We start from the raw sequence: 22,130 nt of genomic DNA, 5'->3' as shown, positions 1-22,130 counted from the left end.
TCACGACATGTTCTGCTGCAAATGAAAGAATCAGCTTCATTTTTGCTTCATTAGTTTCCTGATTGTTACCATGATGTATCTGAACTGTAATGTACCAAATCGGCTGAATGTCTCTGAATAGAACATACTGAAATGAAATATTCATATTTATATAAATATTTTATTTGTTCCCTTGCAGAATTCTTTTTTTTTTTTGTGACTGTCAGGGATTTACACAAACCAGCCAGAGAGACTCTAAATGATTTCAAAATTGATTCTTAATTCATCACAAAAGAGTCAAAAATGTATCCAAAAATGACGAATTGGACCCAGAACAGAGGTCAACATAAGAGACTTCAACACAAAGAACTCAAACACAAACTGACCTAACAAATAAAACATGAGGGAAACTTAAACGGTGGCTGATCAGACCACTGCTGCTCATATTACTAATAAACATACAAATACTGGTCAAACCAATACTAATAAGTAATGTTCAAATTACATACTGTTGGAACAGAGCTGCCAAAAAACAGGAAAAAAAACTAAACAAATAACCAAGTTTCTCTCCACTGGCAACAAATGGTCTGACCCATTGAGGAGGATACACCAGCTGAGCAGCTGTTACAGAGGCACTTCAATCTTTTAGACAGTCAAAGATGTTTCAATATTTGACAAAGATAACATGAGGAAGTACAAAATAATGATGATTTCATTTATTAACTATAAAATTCAAATTCAACTGCCTTCATTTTAGTTCAGTTTATACTTCATTGATCCCAAAGGGAAATTAAACATTGTTGTAGCTCATATTAATTGAAATGAATATGAATTATACCAGATCAGAACCTGAACAGAACCAGGCTGATTTATCAGGCTGTGGAACCTTTTTAGTTCTCTGGTTCTGATGCTGCTGCCCCAACGGACGAAGAGATGACGCGCTCAACAACAGACTGATTTAATTTTATTGTTATTATTGTAATTTTATTGTAGCGTTCAATAAAATGCGAAATATGAATAATAGAAGATCTGCAGCGTCTTGCTGCAAACCTTGAAGGATCTTAGTTTCCTCAGTAAGACCAGTCTGTCACACCAACCTGGCTCTGTCAAATAGTTTTCACTCTAACCAATACCTGCTCATTCTGCTGCTCAGGTGTGTTGTGGAGGAATTTTAACTCACCACATTGCAAAATTGATTTAATCCAGCAACTGCGGTGGAAAGATGAAGTTGTCCAAGCACTGTTAAGGTGAAAGCACTCAGGCTGATTTAGTGGATATTGTACGAGAGAAAAGACTGCATCAAAGAACTCCGACCCAGTCAGTACATTGTATTTTATACACAAGAACAAAAGAAGTCCAAAGATATTTACATGAAAGTCTGTGAGAACTGACTTTTACACCAGCACTGGCAGATGACCTCCTGAGTGCCATGCAGATAAACCCACACAAAGTTCAGCAGCATAATAAAGCAAAGACATAACATAATAAAAGTTTACAAAGGTTAGAAACTGAAGTTTAACAGTCAAAACTGTACCAAGAAATTACATTTTCCATTACAGTCAAACTGAAGGATTTTCAATCATAAAAACTTTTTTAGATGGAGTTGTTTCATGTTGCTCTTTACATACCACATTCAAGTAATGGCATGATTCTACAGCTCTATAAACTAAAGCAGTAAAGCATGACTATGTATATGTGGTAAACGGCTAATACTTGCATAGTGCTTGATAAAGACCAGAGGACCCTAAAGCGCTTCGTGCTACAGTCAGTCATCCCCTCATTCACACACTGATGTTGGGAAGCTACTGGATAGTAGCTCTCCTGTGCCAGTCTGTAATAAGCGAGGCCGCAATGAACCGACAAGGAGAAATTATGTTTTTAGTTATAGGGTTAGGACTAAGGAGTGAATTGAGTTTTGGTTAGGGTTAGGCTGCAGAAATGAATGGAAGTCAATGAAAAGTCCCTGCAATGATAGAGAAACGTGTGTGTATGTGGGTGCATGATTGTTTATCCTGTGTGTCTGTTCTAGACTGGTGCCACCCACCTCTCTCCCAATGACCACTGGGCACAGGGATCGAACTCTGCAACCCTGTACAAACAACGGGATATAGACAATGGATGGACGGACAGAATGATGTCTGGTGTCTCACAAGTGTAGAACTTCTGTCCTGACTACAGGCTGCAGGATCCAACAGTCATGGACTGGAGTTTGAGAGAATGACCGAGTTAAGACATCTACATCCAAAGTAATCTCATTAGAACAGTAACATTTTTGAATCCTGAACTGAGGTGCAAAAACCATCGCCAAGAAATGAATGGTGTTACTAACAAACAGGAGGTGCACAGCAGAGGGAGCAGCTGTCAAAACATCTTCCAGGGTGAGATGGAAATAACTGCAGCCAAATCCTCAGGGAGGATGTGGAATAGATGCAGCAGGAATAATTTTTATAATGGTGATTACTGTATTGCTGCTGCTGTGAAGGCAATATGCTGACTGCAATTCAGCACATCAATGATGCTGTTAGACTGCCACCTACTGGCCTTCAGACTTACACTCCCTTTAAGGTCAGCTTCAAATTAGGTCAGATAGGGAGTTCTTCTGTGACATGATCCATGGAGCAGATTTGGTAGGTTGGTCACCTATGGGAAGATTCCCACAGTTAAATGTTGTCTCCATTTATATAATAATAGTAATCTGTTCTGTATTATTTTTAGATTGAATGACATCTTGCCTTTTGAGATGTCTTCTCACAGGCCTCTAGAGTGCCATCTATTTAGTTACAAATATGACCAGATTTCTCAATAGTGCACCTGAAAAAAAATGTCTGGTCACACTGGTGCAAAAGAAACCAACAAAAAACCTCCTAAACACAGACATGAAGTCACAACGTGCCACATGAAATCAGGTCCACACTACTGGACTCAAGGAATTTTAACTGATGCCTTATTGTAGTCATACAACATATTCATGTTGAACACATTTAAGGCGATGAAACTGATGCTGCCTGTAACTCACCAGCTGGCCAATTAGGAAGGTCACCACAGGATTGGACTGATTTCTCCTTCTGTGCAGTCCCTACTAATAATGATTTCATCCACTATGCATAGCAGCAACAGAAACTCTTCATGTTTTAATTTAGACCAAGCTTGAAGGAAAACTTGACCAATTCCTGTTAGGCACTGTACTAGCCTTGTTTATGCAGGTACTAAAACCGTGCTACTGCCACCTTCTGGATGAAATTATGTTTAAACAAAATAATGCTTGTACAATACAGTATAACATTTGTACAGTGTAACTGTAAAGTGGTGATATCAAAAACTGTATTTTCCTCCTTAGCACCAATAACATTCTGTAGATAACAGCAAAGTCGAGTTTGTCACATCCAGTGATGTCAGTGGAAAAAAAACAACCAATAAACTGATGAGATCAAATACTCCCTCCACGACAAAATGTAAGACCTGTGATTAGCATATTGAAGACCAATTTACTTTAAAAGACATTTTAAGGCCTTAATTTTATATACATTGAATTTAAGACTTTCTTTTAAGGATGTGTGGACGTTCTGGTGAAGCATCGGGAAAGCGGCACGTCTCTGCCTGACACCCGTTCCCATTAGCAACACCTCTGTGTGTAGGCAGCTTCCAATCATAACTATGAAGTACTTTTATGAGGAATAATTTTACGTCATATCTATAAGGGAATGATGCTTAATCAAGTGTGGAAAAACTACGACGGCAAGTACAGGATCTGAAAAGAGAGGGAAAAAAATGGCGAGACATAGAAGCAGCAGCCATTAACTTATTTATTATACTGAATTTACGAAAAGTAAAAGTAAACAATATTGTACATGTTTAGTCTGTAACCAGATGGTTGGTGGTTTTTGAAAAAGTACTCCACTGTACACAAGGCTGATGACATTACAACCTCTTTAAATTCCCACCTTTTGATTTGTTTTTAAAAACACCCAAAAGCAGACGACGTGGACGCTCCGGCACAGACACACCGGAGTAAGGCGGACATGATGGTGGACGACCCCTTCACTGCCATGTAGGTTCAGGAAAATGGTAGGAGCTGTGGTTTTACACGGACATACTGAGGGCTGGAGGAGGGGAATATCAGCCAATCGTTGGGGCTTCTGCAGCTTGATTAGCAAATTCAAAATCCAAACATTTTCTTATTGTCACATGAGATGGATGGAAGGTTAAATCCAACATTTACATGAAACATCAATGCTTCCAGCTAATGACTCCATCTTGACTAAGTCCTGGGGTAGATTTTAGAAGTATAGGTGCATGCACAAGTTCACAAAAGCACTGATATCCAGCTTTAGATCTTTCCCAAATAATTACCTGACTGAATATGATGATGTCGGAATAAACTTTGTGCTTATCTAGCCACAAAAATCAGCAGAAAACAGAACAGCCCTGAATGTGACACTCAGGCTGAAAACACCTTTTCAATCAGGTTATAAAAAAAACCAACAAGCAATAAATAAATCAAGGCATTTCCCACAAGTTTTTAATCCGTCAGCTCGGATAAGAAGAACCTTTCCATAAACAGAAACATGTCATAATGACAGAAACAATTCATTTGGACTGCAGTTCTGATCTATAATACAGTGGTGATCCTTAACTGACTACAACTGTATATATATATATAAAATGATAAAGCGCTGCTGCAGTATTTCAGATGTTTGCTGTGTAAAAGCTAACTATCAGAGAGAAAAAGTATAAACAGACAAAAAGAAAAAATCAAGCTAACCTTCGGTCTGGAATGGAAACTTCAACAGTAAATAATATTTAGGTTGATTTAGATTTGAAATCTTACACCTCACAGGGCTGCAGAAGCAAGAGAGCACCCCAATACTTCAATGGAAACTCAGCAACAGGAGTCCACAGTGTTGACCCCTCCGCCCTCTGAGGTGTCCTTTGAGGGTCCCTGACGGCCCTCCGGGTGTGACTGTTTGGTAAGTGTGGAGGGTGCTGCCACTGCCACCCAACAGCAGGAGCAACCCTGGGGTCAACATGGGGCCCCCAGCATACACAAAAGCCTTGGTTCTGGGGACCCGCAGTGGTTCAGATCTGGGGCGGGGTTCAGAAAGGACGATGGACAAATTGCTGCAGGATGTCAGGGGATGTTCAGCTGCAGGGTGACTGGGGGGCAGAAGGGGAGTGTGGGCAGGGAGGGGTTCTGAGGGCAGTTCTGATGGGAAGGGGCTGGCGTTCGCGTGGCGCCGATCCAAATCTAGAAGGTCTTCCTGTGGATGGCACGCGCTCTGTCTTCTTCATATTCCCGCTTGGACACCCACATCTTCTTAAAGGTGTCCAACGACGCCAAGATGGAGCCGCTGCCGGAGAAGAGAGAGGGGGGAGCAGAGTCAGCAAACACAAACATCCACCATCTTTACCAGGGTCTGACTTAAAATACAAACACAAATTATTCCAAACAGTCATTATTTCTGATACAGAATGAAGCTAAATGGTAAAACAGTGTGAAAAAAGTCCATCCTATCAGCTTGTGACTAAAGAAAATAGCAGCCATTGAAATAGCATTTAGAAGAATAGAATAGAAATAGCCATTATTGTCCCACAGAGGGAATCAGTGCAACTACTTTAAGAGAAGCAGGAGTTTGGGTTTTAGTATGATCTGGATTTCACAGATGGTTCTTTAAACATCTGCAATCATGTTCGTGAAGCAGTTCCAGGGTCCTACAATTTACGCAAAACACGGACAGCATTGTTGAATTCAATAAACAAAATGGAATCCACAATAAAATGCAGAATTTTACAGAATTGGCTGATGAGAGAAGGGAAATGACATGTCGTTTTGGTTTATGCTCCTGAACCCGCTGTTACCCGGTGAGGAGCGGCTCTGCTTCCACACAGACAGAATAAACCAGCCAGCATGGAAAAAAACTCTGAAATATCGATGACTTCCCAAAAACATAAATAACTCAAAGCCTAGTGCAAGGTTCAGGGTCAGGGTTCAGGGTCAGTGAATTTTATGAAACAGGAGAAAACTTTCTGTATGTTTTGTCAGCACACAGTTGACAGGAGGGGCAAAGATACAACAACTCAGAAACAGATGAAGGTAACTAGCTGCAGCCAGTCACCTGGTAACAGCAAAGTTCTATTGAACCACAGCTGGTTGCTTCATTTGTGAAACACAGCAGAAGTAAATGTTGACTTCACCATCACTACCCACGTTTTAGGTTAACAGACATGGTTAAAATGAAAAAAATTTAATTCACAAAAATTGAAAATTAAAAAGTGAAATTCTGGGAGAAAAAACCCAATAGAATTTGGACTTTAATAACATGGATTTCATACGGCCCAAGATTAATGGGCAGATTCATTTCTGCCCATTAATCTGGGAATGGTTAGAGGATGTGATAAAGTCAGAGGTCTTACCCGATCCATGTGGAGTACAGCCGTTCCTGGGGAGCGGAGATCTACAAGGCAGAAGAAGAAAATACAATCAGAAGGTAATAAAACAGAAATAAAATTGACATTTCCAGTGGAAATGTGAATTTTAGTTAAGTTAAGTGGCCTGGTATGGATAATGAAGAACAACATAATCTCCCTGTTGCCTCTCACAAATCCTTCTTTGATTCAAAAGGACATTCTGGTCATTTTGAGGTTTCCGTTCCCGCTCTGAAGTCAGATGTTTTCTACGTCTACACTGAAAGATCTCATTCTCTCCCAGGGAGGAAACAGCCTGTATAGTGCTGGGAGTCATTCAGTTACACCATTATGTAACCTTGTAATATACATCAATAACAACGGTCTGAAGCAGAGTTGGGTAGTAACTAGTTACATTTACTCAATGCATGACCCATTAAGAGGCAGCTTGGTGTTTCAGCAATCCTAAAGAGAATGAAGGAGTTCATTCACAAAGCAGGAGGCGGACCAACCTTGATCTTCACGTCTTTTGGTGCGAGTTTTTTGACCTCAGTTAGTAGCCTCTCTCCAAACCCTGAGAAGAACCACAGTGCCAGTAAATCAAACAGTCCAGACGTTTGAAGAAACTCAGTCTCACAATGTCTTTGTTCAAAAGCCAGTAGGAGGTCTGTGAATTTTATCATATATTTATGATATATTGTGCAGCTTTAATGTACATGTGCTTCCATGTTTGTTTACTCAGTCATAATGACAGCATCACTAACCTTTGATCAGTGTTGACCCGCCGCATAGTACGATGGTGGAAAAGAGCGTGCGCCGCAGGTCCATGTCAGACTTCTGGATGGCGTAGGCCAGGACCTCGTGGATTCCTGAGCTCTCGTCTCCGATCAGGTCGGGTCTGAACAGCAGCTCTGGGGCACGGAATCTGGCCGGTCCGATCTGACAACGGGATAGCTGATTTCAGAACTGCCCTTTCGACATCCCTCAGAACCATCACAGACTCTGCTGGACTTACATTTAAAGTGCTTCCATCAGGAAGGACATACTGAGCCTTCTCCGTTTCTAAAGTCTCATCCTTCTGAGGGTTCAGGGACAGGTAGCAGGCTCTCTGAGAGCAGGAGAAACAAAAGATTAGACGCTTTTTCAGCCCGGGGGAGAAGTGTTTGTGTAACGGCTGTCCCCACCTCTTTGATGGTGCGCACCACCTCGAACTCAGCTGATGTGTTGAAGTTGTAGCCTTCCTTGCGCAGCAGCAGACGGAGGTATCGGGAGACGTCTCTGCCGGCGATGTCCACACGCATGATGGAGTGTGGGATGGCGAAGCCCTCGTAGATGGGCACCACGTGGGTCACACCGTCACCAGAGTCCAGCACCACCCCAGTGGTGCGGCCGGTGGCATATCTACAGTTTTAAACACGGGTACAATGTGAATCTGTCCCCACAGACTGCAGCTGGTTAGACTGCCCTCTACATGCAGGGCTGAGTATGGCAGGTAAATGTTACATTAAATTAAAGGACAGGGAACCTTGGACCTCACAGTCTGAGGATATAAAACCATTAACAGTAAAGATGCTATTTTTCAGTCACTTTTATGCTAACGTAAATTCATTCTGTCATCTTTTTCACTCAGAATATGAACCAGCCTTCAAAAATAAAGATAAAAAAGATTGGATATGACATTCTGGTTGCAAACAGACAAGTATTAGTATCAGTGCCCCAGCCGACTGTACATGGCTAGAATGATAAATCAGCATCCACTGTATAGATGGGAACTTTAAAATTCAAAACACAAAGTTGTCAGGAAGGATTATCACGACGGAGCATTACGACCAGGCTAAGAAAAAAAAACATTCACCGTAATTACGAGACAAAAAAATCATACAAGAAAGAAATAATACAAGAACAGTTGTACAATAAAATGCCGTGATATGAGAATAAAGTTATAATAATAGTGATAATAATACCAGAATAAAGTCCTATGAAAAAAATCATGCCGTTATATTAATTAATACAAATATGAGAAAAAATCTATCGAAATGATACAAGAACAAAAGTCATAATACTGCACAAAAATTATTATGATACAAGAATAAGGTAAGATTACCAGAATAAAGTTGTAATATTGGTAAAATGACGTAGTAATTTTATAATTAATGCCACACAAGAAAGAAAAAAAAACTAAAATGAGAACTGTTGAGCATCTTGTGAACTTAAACTTCACTAGCAGGACTCTGAAGAGACTCTGGAAACGACTGAGTCCATTTAGAAGGAAGAATCACAAACCATTTGAGTCAGTCACATCAGATCTGGATAACCAAAGACCTGCTACCATTAAAGACACTATTTTCCAGTAATTTTACAACGTTCTTCTGGTAATATCGTGTTTTATTCTACTAATATTTATAATTCTATTCTGGTCATTTAAAATAAATAAATAATCTCTCATTCTGGCCCTAATACTCCATTGTAGATTACTGAGTAAGACATGAAACAAAACGGACTGGAGACGCAGCAGTTCTTACAAGCTCAACACGGCCTGCATGGAGATGAAGAGCGCAGGAACGTTGAAGGTCTCAAAGAAGATCTCTGCGGCCTTCTCTCTGTTCTTACTGGGGTTAAGAGGAGCCTCAGTCAGCAGCACAGGATGCTGGCAAACAATCCAAACACAACAGGATCAGCTGCTGCTCAGGAAGCACTCTGTGTGAAAACACACACACCCCAGAGTGAAGCTCACCTCCTCTGAGAAGGTCTGCAGCTGCTCCTTGGAGTAAACGTACTGCCAGATCCTCTCCATGTCGTTCCAGTCGTTCACTATCCCATGCTCCATCGGGTAGCGCACCGACAGCAAGCCCCTGTGCTCCTGATGCAACGAGAGGGACGCACACACAGGTGGCGGGATGAACCAAACAGTCTTCACTTTTGCAAAGTTGACTCTTTTAATGCATTTTTAATGGAAGTTTTAGTACAACTTTGCATTAAAAGTGTTATTATTTACCAAACACAGCAACGTTGGCCACTTTAATGGACTTTTAATGCAACTTTACATTAAACGTGTCAAATTTGCCAAATGACACTTTATGACAACAGTCAAACATTCATGAAGACTCCTTCATATTCATGACAGGTGTTGTGTCAGTCTTCAGCTCACCCCCTTAAATAAAGTGTTCCCAAAAAGAGCTCTCCAAAAAAAGGAGGAAAAACGACACGAGAAACAACGAAAGAAAGAAAGGCGGAAAGAAGAAAAGAAATGAAGAATGAAAGAAGAAAAAAGAAAAACAAAGAACAAATGAAAGAAAGAAAGAAAGAAAGAAGGAAAAAGATAGAGAGAGAAGGATGAAAAGAAAGAAAAAGCAGATGGGTGGATAGATGATGTTTAGACAAAGAAAGATAGAACAAAAGAAAGGAAGGCAGAAAGTCAGCAAGAAAAAAAGGAAAAGATGAAAAGACAGAAAGAGCAGAAAGATGGATAGACGATGTTCAGACAGTGGATAGAGAACACAGTCTGGAAACACTAAATCTCTCCACACTCCAGATTTCTTTTTCTCTGCTGGTTCCCGTCGTTCCTGTCCTGTGTGCCGTACCTCTGCCTTGGGTCCGATGAACAGATCTCCCTCCAAGGCTCCAGCCATCACGCGCACATGCTTGGGACGTCCCACACTGAATAGACACAGTAATGCTATTAAAAACACAGCGCATGCCAACCAGACACAAAAAGGCCTGAGAGCACATTACATTACAAAATACGTTGGTGGTGTGATTCTACATCCACATGCCCAAATCTGTCAGCTGAACATACAACACCGTGTTCAAGCTAAACTCTGGAAACTAAATCTGTGAGGAGATCCACAGGAGGACACTTACTAGTTAGGGAAGCAGTATTTGGGGATCTGGTCACCAGCAAAACCAGCCTTTATGACCCCCGACCCCTAAAGAGAAGGAAAGGGATATTTCACCACGGTTCTGCACTCCTCTACGCTTCAGAAAGAGAGAGATCATGAGACTCAGCCACCAACAGTCACACACTCAGCCTGAAGAAACACTGAGCTTTACAGGAAACACTTTGTCCTTTACTGACTGCTTCAGTTGGACTTGTTTGTGATTTGAGATAAACCAACTATGAATGATCATCTTCTTATGTCTCTAAACTAAAATATCAAACATGCAATTTGTTAGGAGTACAACGATTCTGCATCAAACTGATTCAAATTGAAATTGTAGTTACCTTTTTCAGGAATTGAACTACAACAAAGTGTGTAAAACAAAAGACAGTGACTATTAAATAAGTTCTACAAAAAAGGCAGCTGGTTACTGAAAAAATAAAAGTACAGGCTATTTATAAATAAAATGGCTGGTAAATTAACAACTGCTGTGAAAAGAAAATCATTTTGACAATTAAATTCTATTACTGATCAAGGAGGTTGAACTGGGCTTATGAAGTAAATCATCTCAACAGCCTCAAAGTGTCAGCATTGTTGTCTGAGTCCAGCTCTGTACAGGTAACTCTGCTAGGATTCAGAAATACTGTCTGATCCTGAATCAAACACATCTGTTTCTGACTGGATGACAGTACAGAATCAGGTCTTAATTAGCCTAAAAAACCAGCGTGTCCTGAGGATGTCCCTGTTCCTGGCAGGCACTGCAGCAGCGTCCTGCCACACTATTAGAAACGTTCTAGTCTTCACAGATGTATGAGTAAAAAGACTGGATAATAAATTGTTTTTTTTATGGATAATATTTTCTATGAAACCTTTAAAATTCTAATTTTAAAGGTTTCATAGAAAGTATTGAGTATTTTAAAGTATTGAAAATCTAATTTCCAAAACTATTAAATGAAAACACCTAAGGGTTTGATGAAATGTCTCATTTTTCATTCCCAAATTCTGACTATTGTTGGTCTAATATGTGTACACAGGGTGTTTCCTAAAACACTGTTAGCTTTTAGCTGCCGTTGGAACCTCTGGATAACTGAGTTCCTCATCAAGTTATTCTTATGTTCCTGTATCTTGCAGAGCTGAATGAAGCCTTTTACAATGAATAACGCGATAATAGTACACACCGCTACAGCTAACCAGTTAGCAGCTTTAGCTCCCGTCGCTGCTACATGAAGCTCCAGTTATTCTTAACTGAAGCTTCTACTGGTAGCATTCCAGTAGGAACATTGGGAAGTTGTGTGTGGAACTGGTGCTCAGGGAAAAACGTCCGCCCGTGGATTTTCCCCTGTAAATTCGCAGCTGTAACACAAAGGTAATCTAGGCTAACGGCCATTACCAAGCGGCCTTGGTTTGGGTGTGGATGAATGACATCATCATACTTACATTATCAATAACCACCGGCTGGTTAGCTAAAATGTCATAGGACTCCATGACGGACAGGGTTTTTCAAACACGTTCCTAGCGATTCACGAGTGTCACCGTCTTCGTTTAGTGTTGTAAGCATGTAAAAAAAAATAACGCTCTGTCACTGTGCAGTCCGCCGCCGCTGCTTCTGCCTGCTGCCTCCCCACAACAACAAACGCAACACCACAGCGTCCGCGTGACTGACCGTGAAGACAACCAATCAGGTTGGGGAAAGCTTTTGACTGACAGCATAGGCGGCCAATAATAATGCTGATTTCGACGGCTGTCCATCAGCGGGAGCAGTGGCTTTTATGAACCAGTGGAATCTAGTGTTGTAGTACTGCTACTGTTGCCTGTCCGTAGATAACAGTAACAGTATTTGTATTATATTTGTATGTTTTTTTTTTTGTTGTTTAAATAGTTTTTTGTAAAATGCATGGTAATATTCCATGCGTATGTTTAAAAAGCGTAATAACATAACTGTACAGTCGAAGAGTCTTTTTAGGTATTGATTGTGTTCATTCTAGGTGAAAATGTGCTCGTGGATAGGAGAGTGAATGAGGAAAGTTAGAGAACAAGGATCTTTTTGACATCTGATATGTTCCAATTTAATCCAAATTTTTATTTTATTCACAAAAGGAAATCAAATGTTGTTGTAACTCATATTGTCGAATCTTCTTGAATTGCTGCAGATGCTAATGGGTCTGTGTAACAGCGGTCCTGAATAAGCCTCTGACTGAAGATATTCTGTGATTGTGTGTCAGTAAGATGATCCTCTGGGTTATCTATAATGTTCTTGATTTTATGAAGAATAAAATCAAGAAACAGACTTTTTTTTATCAGGTTGTTCAGCCTGATTAAGTTATTGTCTCAAATTGTGCTGATGAAAAGATTACACAACAGACTTACAGAAGGTCTGCAGCCTTTTGCTGCAGACACTGAAGGACATACGTTTTTTAATGCAAGAAGCAAAGTTTTGTGAAGTGAAGTTGATAGGAAGAAAGCCATCTGAAACCCAGCTTTTTAGGACAAGTTTTTTTTTCATAGTAAATTAGAATCAGCTTTATTTACCAGCAATTTGCCTTCAAATTTGACTTTGTTTCCTCTTCGTTCTCAATTAAGATATTCGAAATGTCTTCATTCCCTCAAAAACAAGAAATTGAAAATATTTTTTGGAAATTGGTTATCATGACTCAAAATATTATCGGTACCTAGACTTTTGTCCAGAACAACGGAAAAACTCGAACTGCTTTGAATTAAGTTGACGTACTCTTGAGACAAATCAAAGAGGTTTTCGAAAATTTTAGGATCAATTGCAGGCAACTAGATTCTAGATTAAATTGGCTGTAAAATAATAACTAAGAAGTCAAAACACGTATTGACTTCTATACTTGATCCACACTAAATTAGCCTCTGCAACAAATCTTTCTACGTTTTATAACTAACGTGAACGCACCAACAGACGTCACATACCCATGACCAATCAGGCAGCAGCTAAAGGTGAAACCAGAGAAGCAGCAAAACACATCACGTCGGCTGAAACAGTGGAAGGTTTTCTGTATGACAGGTAGGCAGCGGTTTAACAGTGTCGCAAAAATGGTTCGCGGGGTCATTTTTAGAGATATTTGTTTACTCTATTCTCTCCTTGTGACGTTCGCGGTTTGTTAATTATATTTGGGTAAAGTTGTAGTAACCTCCGTTGCTAACCTTGTTAGCAGTAGCATGACAGCGCTGAAGATAGCTTCCGATCTGTCACTTGATTAAAAAGGGCTGTTCACTGTTTCTAGGAATTCTGGGGTACTTTTGATTAACTCGAAATCCAAATTTAAAAGACGTAAAATGGTAAAACGTCCGAGAAATGATCCTACATTGGTGACAGGATCATCTGATCTTGCTCAGATCATAGCAAAATCCGAGAACTTTTTATGCTGTAGAAAGCACAGCAAATGCCAATGTTCCTAAGTACGGACGTAAAACTTTATTTAGCACGTTTCGAGATGAAAATTACAATCTGCTTCAACAAACAGAATAAAAACAAGACAAACGAAAGCAGACTTTAAAAGATAAATTAGAAGTTATTTTTGGCAGCAGTTTTTCAGATTTTGACTTTCTGGTTACTGTGTGCAGGATTACCATCCCCAGTGACTGAGATAATTCTGTTATTGTCTGTCACTAATGTTGATTTGAATCTTTTTTCCTTCAGGAAGAAAAGATTCATTGTATGCAGTAACTTTACATCTAAAAATCTGACCTGTCCTGTTCCAGTAGCTTTAAGATTAACTTAACTTTATTGCCAGCAATAACTCGGTATATGTGTATTTTTGTTTCCCAGGTTCTTGCTGGAGTCAGATGGGTCCATCAGAACCTGTTCAGTAACGTCATGGCCCAGACAGAGGAGCAGTCTGAGAAGTAATGTTCCTTTTCATTCTGCATTTGAATATTTTGTAGAATCTGACCAAACCCTCACCATACATTATATATCAACAGACTTCTAGTTTATCCAAATTATTTCTGATGTTGTAAAAAAAAATGCTTAAATTTTATCATTCTACTTTGAGAAAGTTGTTTTACTCGTATCTTGAAAATGCTTATACAGCTTCTTTATCTTGTGCTTAAAAACCATCCTTGCCTTTTAATCGATTTCCTCCAAACTGATCAGCCATTCTCTGTCTTAGCATATTTTTGATTATTTAAAATATTTTATAAGTGAATATTTGAACATTGTTGAAGTTTTTTTTTAGTAACTTAAAGCATTTGAAAGACTCTTGGCACTTTAAAATGGAGTATTATTTATTAGGTGAGCTTTATATAATGTTATTTCCTCATTAAAATCCATATCTGGAATGTTTCTGTCATTTTTAAAAAAATCTTTTTTTTTTTCACGCTCCTATGAACGGTTGTACCGGCTTAATGGAGAAACGTAATGTTGCTGAAGGCGGATTGTGTGAAAGAGCAGGAGCTTCTTAAAGAGACAGAGGCCCCATTTCAAAGTGTTAAATTGCAAAGTGAAATTTCTTTTAAGTAATGTTTAACATAAACAGCATTTTTATTACAATTGAAGGTAATATATTTGCCTGATTGTTGTATAAGTGGCACTAGGGGCCTGGAATAATAGGGGCCACAGTAATAATATTGCCCCTTTATTAGCGGTAAATGGATTATCCATTACTAAATTATTGTACTAATATACAAACTCTGAAGTATAAATGTTGTGTTTTCAGATATATAAAATAATTTTTGATACTTTCTCAGTAGTTTTAAGAATCTTTGTGGGATATTTCAACAGTATTTAACAGGTATTGATCTGACTTTGTGTGTTAAAATGCCCCTTTATTTACTTATGCCAGAATTAGTTTTCTTTTTTTCATCTTCAGTTGGTCAGCTCATGTTCAGGTTGCACTCAGCTTAATGTGTAATGCTTATAAATTGACTAATTTTCTCCCTACAATCCTTTGAACACAGCTGACCTCTATATGAAGCTTTGCTGAGTGTGTGTCTGTGTGTTTGCAGACACTGCTGGGTGTGTTTCGCCACTGAGCGGGACGACCGCGGCGCAGAGTGGGTGAGCCCCTGCAGGTGTAAAGGCTGCACCAAATGGATCCACCAGTCGTGTCTGCAGCGCTGGCTGGACGAGAAGCAGAAAGGAAACGGCGGCGCCGCCGTTAACTGTCCGCAGTGTGGCACTGAGTACTGCATCATTTTCCCCAAGATGGGTGAGGACTGGAGCAACCTTTGACTGGACCGTACCACGTGTCAGGATCCTCTCTTGTAGCTTTTATCTAACGAGAGTCGGAAACAATATGCCGGCCTAGCAGAGCTTAAGAGCTTTAGAGCTTTTTCTAGCAGCTCAGCCGTTTCCTCTAACCCCCTACAGGCAGAGAAATACAACTACAAGAGCTTAGGAAAGTTTTAGAATTTGAATTTGTAATCATTTGCCACAACCCTACATGTAAATGACTGTTGTTCAAATCGCTCGGCTAAGATGCACAATTCTCAGTTTTTAGACACCGACATGAAAGTAAGAGAAAGACAACAATTGATCCTTTGAGTCGTGCTCTGTGATGTGACTGATCCGGTTGTGTTCTGGTCCCCCAGGCCCACTCGTGTACTTCCTGCAACAAGCAGACAGAGCCCTGTCCCGCGCCAGCCCCTTCGCTGCAGTCGGAGTGGTTGTTGGGACAGTGTACTGGTCAGCAGTCACCTACGGAGCCGTGACCGTCATGCAGGTGCGGTCAGGTGCGTGGAGGAACCACTGAGCCGTCACCGTCTGCAGCAACCTCACCTTTCTGGGTCCCCCTGCAGGTGGTGGGGCATAAGAAGGGTCTGTTTGTGATGGAACGGGCTGACCCTCTGTTCCTGCTCATGGGCCTGCCAACCATCCCGGTGCTGCTGGTCCTGGGGAAGATGATCCGCTGGGAGGATTACTTAGTGAGGCTGTGGCAGAGATACTCTTATAAACACGGGCCTTCATCAGGTGTGTAACACATCATCTTCCTCGCTCAGCCCCCTGTGACACTCTGATCCTGGCTTTGTTTTGTAGGTTCTACTTAAAGGGCAGTATTATGTACTTTCCAGGCACATAGTGCCATTTTATAGCATGGTCAAGTAACTTCAGTTAGAAAATGCCATATATATGACATAGAATAAATTATAATTTGCAATTTAATGCCTTGAAATTGGGCCTCTGTCTCTTTAAGAATCTCTTTAAGAATTTCTTTCTGAAATCCCCCATCAGAAAGTCATCACAACATGGCTCCTTTATTAGCCCTACTAGGATGGCTCGGTTTTCGAGTCCTTGCCATATTGGCTGAACAGGGCCAAAAGACCCTGAGTCCACCCTGACGACTCTGATGGCTCAAATTAGCATCCCTTCTTCAATTGAAAATGTGGTCGTTGACCGTCAGGCCAGAAGGTAGGAATGTGAATAGTCCATGTTGGGGGTGGGTATCTATGATACCTACGACTAGTCAGTTTAGTTTTGAAGCATACATGAAGTGTTTTTGGAGAGATGTGACCTTTTGCAGCTGATCCATGATGTTGTGCTGCATTATCCAGGTCATTTTGCCAAATGTACATAGAGTTTGCAAAACATACAATCTGTTTCAAAAAATATGCAAAGGTTTTTCTAAAAGAAATTAGTAATGTTTTTCTTTTTAAATAAAGCTAAGAGGGTATAACATGACAGTTTAGAAATAAACTAACCAAATTAATTGTGTTGATCCACCTCAAAAAAATCATGCAAAACGTGTAAGCAAAAGAGATCTGGGAGACTTTGCACATGCAAATTTGCATGCATCCTTTTGTGCTGTGGAGGATAAATAGGTGACTGCTTCACCTATTTAGTTCACAAGAACTAATGGCATTTATTTCAGTCATTATCTTGCGGGGGGGTGACCAAGGTTCCATCACTATGTGACAGCTGGTCAGCAAACCTGGCAAACATGATTGACATGGCAGCACTGAATGCACATGTGCTTTATCAGGCATGCATTGGGGTGCAGGAGAGACGGGTGGACTTCCTGGTTGAGCTTGCAAAAGAGTTCGGTAACTCTCATGTGAGTGAGAAGAAGGCACACAAGGAGAAACTGCTTCGGCAACAACCTTCCACACCCAGCTCAGGCAAAAGGGCGAAGTGTCAGGTCAACCATCGATGCAGGATGCGTGTCCTGAGGCCGAAACATCATCAGTGACCCCTCACACCCCCACCATGGACTGTTCTCCCTCCTGCCCTCTGGAAAGAGGTTCCGCAGCATCCGGTGCAGGCCCACCAGGTTCTGAAACAGCTTTTTCCTACTTGCCATCAGACTGCTGAACTCTTAACTGGACTGCACTCAAAAACTGGTCTCCACTTTATACCTTGCACATGTACAGAGCTAAATAACTTCTATTTTACTGTCAGTCCTGCACTTTATATTCTATATTTATATTTATATTCACATTTTATACTGTATTTTATTTTACTCACAACATTGGAACCTCAAACATTATCCTGAGCCGTATGCAACGAAATTTTGTTCTGTATACACCCTGTGCATTGAAAATGACAACAAAGTCAGTCGAAGTCGAAGTCTAAGGAACAATTGTGCAACTGTGAGATGCGTTGAGGCCATTACCAGGGTACTGATAAGGTAATGGCCCTATTTACTGAACAAAAGCACCTGCTAGATAAAATCCTTCAGGCCAGTTGGACTATCTAAGCCGAAATAGGTATACGTCAGAAAGGACTAAATCCAGCCATTCTAGTGTTAACATCATTTTTAACAGCATTGCTCTGAGAAGTAGCTCCTATAATAAGCTCAGGAGATCCACAGTTCCACCAGGTGTTTGCTAATTGCTGCTGGCTAGTCTGAAGGAGCTGAGTGGAGGATCTGTGAGGCAGAAGCTTGGAACCTGCAGCTCTGAGATTCAAGGATTTCTCAAACATATATGAAAGAACCAAGGCAACACTCTTGGTGTATTTTGATGAAGGAATGAAATTATAACATGATGTAAAGCTCAAAAAAGTCTTTTATATAATACTTCCCCTTTTAAAATCCTTCTTTGACTCATTACCAGCTTCCTAAATGGCATTTCACTCAGTGGGAGCCTCAGTTCTACTCGTTAACTCTAACAGCACATTCTCAGTTAACACAGTGTGTGTGTGTGTGTGTGTGTGCGCGCTTCTCCTCAGGCGGTGGCAGTTATCTGCCACGTCTGCGTGCCGAGGGACCCGGCGCTGGAGATCACTTGTCTGTGTCCAGAACTCTGTGTGGGGCTCTCATCTTTCCCTCCATAGCCAGTCTGGTGGGATGGCTGCTGTTCAGACGGGTTACTTCCAACCTGCAGCGCACCATACTGGTGAGTCCGCCTGGAAACTGGGGGATTCCCAGCACAATGCGTTTCATCATGGGATGTTAGAGCACGGATGGAATCACGGAATTCAATAAACAAAATGGAATCCACAATAAAATGCAGAATTTTACAGAATTAGCCGATATCTGTGAGAAGGGAAGGACATGCAGTAGTTTCTGTCGTTTTAGTTTATTCTCCTGAACCCGCTGTTACCCGGTGAGCAGCTCTGCTCTCCACACTAGCTGCAGCCAGTCACCTGGTAACAGCAAAGTTCTATTGAACCACAGCTGGTTGCTTCATTTGTGAAACAGAGCAGAAGTAAATGTTGACTTCTGAATATTGATTTGTTAAATATTTGTCATTTACGCCATTATTCCCTACTTTGTGGGTAAATGAGTATGGTTAAAATGGAATTCAGAAAAATTTAGAAGGAAAAATAGGAATTTGAAAAGAATAAAAAAAAGAATATTAAAAATTTAGAACATCTTGACATTAAAAATGTTTACCTGGCCTTCTGTGCAAATTTATTCAACCTCAGTCAGATTGTTTACTTTATTCTTGTACAACTTTGTGCTCTTAATATTGACTTTGTTGCCATTATTACGACTTTATTCTCATGATACTATGACTTTATTCTTGTAATTTTATTTTTCCTCAGTATGGCCCTAATTCCTTGTCGTATTTCAGCCCCCCAATGAATTTTTCTCTCAAGGTTTCTGTTTTCTATATGTCCTACCATCTGTCTCCACAGGGGGGCATTGCGTTCGTGCTGATCAAAGGCATACTGAAAGTGTATTTCAAACAGCAGCAGTACATCATGCAGGCCAACAGACACATCCTGAACTATCCGGAGAGCCACAAGAACCGACTGGGGGGTGAGGGAGAGGACAACACAGAGGACGGCAGGAACGAGTGACCGCCTGTCCCCTAGAGGACAGCAGGAACGAGTGACCACCTGTCCCAAGAGGATGAGGACTGAGAGACAGCTGGACGCAGGGTGTGGGTCCTGGACTGAATGATAATCACAGGTGATCCTTTGTTGCCTTAAATTGTCCCCAATGAACTGAAGCAGTGCCTGAACAGATCAGCTCTGACCTGATCTGTTGTCATGACGATGAAAAGCTGCAGATGACCTTCTGTAGTATTATTTTCCCTTGTTTAGAACCAGCTGAATGACTACATGTTCTATGCAAAATGAACTATTTTTGTTCCCCTGACCTTGATTCCATTGGTGCTTGTTGAACTTTGCCAATAAATGACATTCTTCCCTTCTTCGTTCTGATTGGTCTGTCTGCAGATGAGGCTCACATGCTGTTGCCACTCTGAAGATGATAAACTTTAAAACAGTTCTGCATTCTTTTATGTTGTTGCCCATAAATAATTACTATCATCACATTCTCAGGAAAACCTGTTTTTTTTCAGATCTGGATTAAGAAATAATTTTAAAAAGAGTTAAAACCTGTCTACAATGGAAATATCTGCAATAAATTCAAAATACCTTTATTTCTGATTATAAAACCAATGCCTACATGGTCCTGAGACAACAAAGGGAAAATCATTAGTTTTTTCCTAATTGAATATAATATACACAATGTAAACATGATCAATGGATTTTATGCGGACCTCTGTGCTCCTGGTTTTTATCATGCCTCCTCTTTTTGTGTCATCCAGTTGTCTCAGTCTAATGTACAGATCACAGAGGCAGTCATGTATTTTCTTGAATGAGTTTATTGCTGGATTTAAATTGCTGTAAATGAGGAAAACAAAAAGCACTGCCTGCTATATTCCCACCTCATTGTTTCTAGCCCAGATGCTTTAAATACTATTGAAATTTTTGCCAAATAAAGATGAAGAGCTTCCCTGTACATGTAGTGTGGGGTTTTTGTTGTTTATAGGTCTCTGAATAAATCCATTGACTTTACAAAGAAAACATTTAAAACATTTCAGTCCAGAAGCACAAAGAACTGCAGCTGCAGCGAATGGTGGTTCTTCAAAATGTGCATTCAGAATACTGAATAGGAATACAAATTCACGCCACATTTCTGTATGTAAAAATGTGAAACTTGTATTCTTTTTCCCCCCCCACTACATAATTATGCAGATTTTTAGTCTCTTCTATCTTACAGGCCTAATACAATTCACGAGGTTTGTCGATTTAAGACACAATAAAAAAGGTTCAAACGAATACTTTTGCAACAGACTTTCAAGTTAATATTTTAACAAACTTGTAAACAGAGCTAGATTAAGATTTTTTTATTACGAGAATGTTATATTACGAGACAAAAGTTGTACGAGAATTAAGTCGCAACAATATCCATGCGAGTCAGGTTACAAAAATAAACTTACTTTATTCTCGTAATTTCACTTTTTTATGGAAATATTACGTCTTTATTCTGTTAATACAACTTTAATCATATAATATTATGACTTTATTCTCGCAATTTAAAATGTGAACTTAACCGTAGTACTGCGTCATATTATTTAAATAAAACTGTCTGTTGATTTGACTTTGTCACGCTGTTTGTTAACAAGAGCACCGCCAATGGAAAAGTAAAGAACCCAAAAAGATCGTCTGTCATTGTGTGTCGGCAACAACGCAGCTGCAAACTTTGTTTCAGGTCCGTTAGAATTACTAAAATTGTTTATAGTTGCTAAGTGGCACATTAATGAGAGAGAATATATTGGTGACTTATTTATTAATGTCTTCAAAATCAGAAGTTTACATACATTTCCTCAGTATCTGGTAGTTTTGCCTTTGAACTGTATGACTTGGGTCAAACAGTTGAACTAACACAAGTTAGTCTGTCAGTGAAGCCATTCAAGTCTAAAATAACATCTCAATGCAGATTCAATGATCAGAGGTTCCTGGAACAGTAGAAAGTGAATGGCTGTAGCAGCACTTTGCACCAATCTGATGGCTTAATAACATGCAAAAGATTAAAAACAATAAATGTACTTGTGTTCAACTCAGCAGCAAGGATTTATTTTTACAAATTACAATTAATCACAGACCCTGCAGTTAACTTTATAAAAAATTGAATTGAGTCCTACCACTGATTATAATTGTTGTGCATCTTATCTTCCAGATAAAAAAGAGCCCTTTAGCTAACATGCACCAATTCTACTAATGTATAAAGTCCCTGTCAATAGATCTATTATCGTCCATTCTATTCTAATGAACAACATAATCATGCAGTACTTCTTTAAAAATGTGATTGATTTTTTGAGAAGACCTTGTCACCATGAATTTAGTTGCTCTTCTCTAAACTGTTGAACGGATGTTATTGTCAAGTGTTCTATAATTTCATGGCTTCCCACACTTGAAAAGGAGGACTTGATGAGACTTCAGGATTTCACTCAATCTTTTTTTATTTTCACCAGTGAGTGTGAATCATTGATGATGTTTAAAACCTACAAAAACACATACAAAAAATGTTAACATACATTTTAAACATTTGGTTTAAAGTTAATAATTTATCTTAATGATCAATTCCATTTTTAACCTTAGACATAGATTCTTTCACAAGTCTAACCATGAATTAAAGTATTAAATTATTGAATTATGTGTTTCGTTGAATCAAA

General features: G+C 39.9%; 2 protein-coding genes across 2 annotated transcripts; one reads left to right on the top strand and one right to left on the bottom strand.

The window, feature by feature from the left end:
• Window positions 1-3,768: 3,768 nt before the first annotated feature.
• actr1b (actin related protein 1B) lies at window positions 3,769-11,901 on the bottom strand. Its single transcript, XM_028025238.1, has 11 exons — window positions 11,697-11,901; window positions 10,243-10,307; window positions 9,963-10,038; window positions 9,116-9,241; window positions 8,904-9,028; window positions 7,566-7,782; window positions 7,397-7,489; window positions 7,146-7,320; window positions 6,894-6,955; window positions 6,391-6,431; window positions 3,769-5,327 (listed from the first exon to the last, which is right to left on the bottom strand). The coding sequence occupies exons 1-11, from the start codon at window positions 11,742-11,744 to the stop codon at window positions 5,225-5,227; spliced, it is 1,131 nt and encodes a 376-aa protein (XP_027881039.1). The 5' UTR covers window positions 11,745-11,901; the 3' UTR covers window positions 3,769-5,224.
• Window positions 11,902-13,196: 1,295 nt separating this feature from the next.
• Window positions 13,197-20,413, top strand: marchf5l (membrane-associated ring finger (C3HC4) 5, like). Its single transcript, XM_028025239.1, has 7 exons — window positions 13,197-13,284; window positions 14,050-14,126; window positions 15,228-15,430; window positions 15,813-15,943; window positions 16,020-16,191; window positions 18,388-18,554; window positions 19,300-20,413. Exons 2-7 carry the CDS (start codon window positions 14,098-14,100, stop codon window positions 19,462-19,464), a joined length of 867 nt encoding a protein of 288 aa, XP_027881040.1. The 5' UTR covers window positions 13,197-13,284; window positions 14,050-14,097; the 3' UTR covers window positions 19,465-20,413.
• The last annotated feature ends 1,717 nt before the right edge of the window (window positions 20,414-22,130 follow it).

The sequence above is a fragment of the Xiphophorus couchianus genome, chromosome 8 (assembly GCF_001444195.1).
Source record: "Xiphophorus couchianus chromosome 8, X_couchianus-1.0, whole genome shotgun sequence".
Taxonomy (NCBI): domain Eukaryota; kingdom Metazoa; phylum Chordata; class Actinopteri; order Cyprinodontiformes; family Poeciliidae; genus Xiphophorus; species Xiphophorus couchianus.
This window is presented reverse-complemented; position numbering and strand designations above follow the sequence as displayed.

What these genes read in the sequence shown, in the direction of transcription:
- actr1b (XM_028025238.1), bottom strand. Translation starts at nt 11,744, where the DNA reads ATGGAGTCCTATGACATTTTAGCTAACCAGCCGGTGGTTATTGATAAT. An exon ending in TCATCGGACCCAAGGCAGAG is followed by an intron (nt 9,242 to 9,962) that starts GTACGGCACACA and finishes TCGTTGCATCAG; the next exon opens with GAGCACAGGGGCTTGCTGTC. An exon ending in CTGTACTCCACATGGATCGG is followed by an intron (nt 5,328 to 6,390) that starts GTAAGACCTCTG and finishes CTTCTCCGGCAG; the next exon opens with CGGCTCCATCTTGGCGTCGT.
- marchf5l (XM_028025239.1), top strand. Translation starts at nt 14,098, where the DNA reads ATGGCCCAGACAGAGGAGCAGTCTGAGAA. An exon ending in ACAGAGGAGCAGTCTGAGAA is followed by an intron (nt 14,127 to 15,227) that starts GTAATGTTCCTT and finishes GTGTGTTTGCAG; the next exon opens with ACACTGCTGGGTGTGTTTCG. An exon ending in GAGCCGTGACCGTCATGCAG is followed by an intron (nt 15,944 to 16,019) that starts GTGCGGTCAGGT and finishes GTCCCCCTGCAG; the next exon opens with GTGGTGGGGCATAAGAAGGG.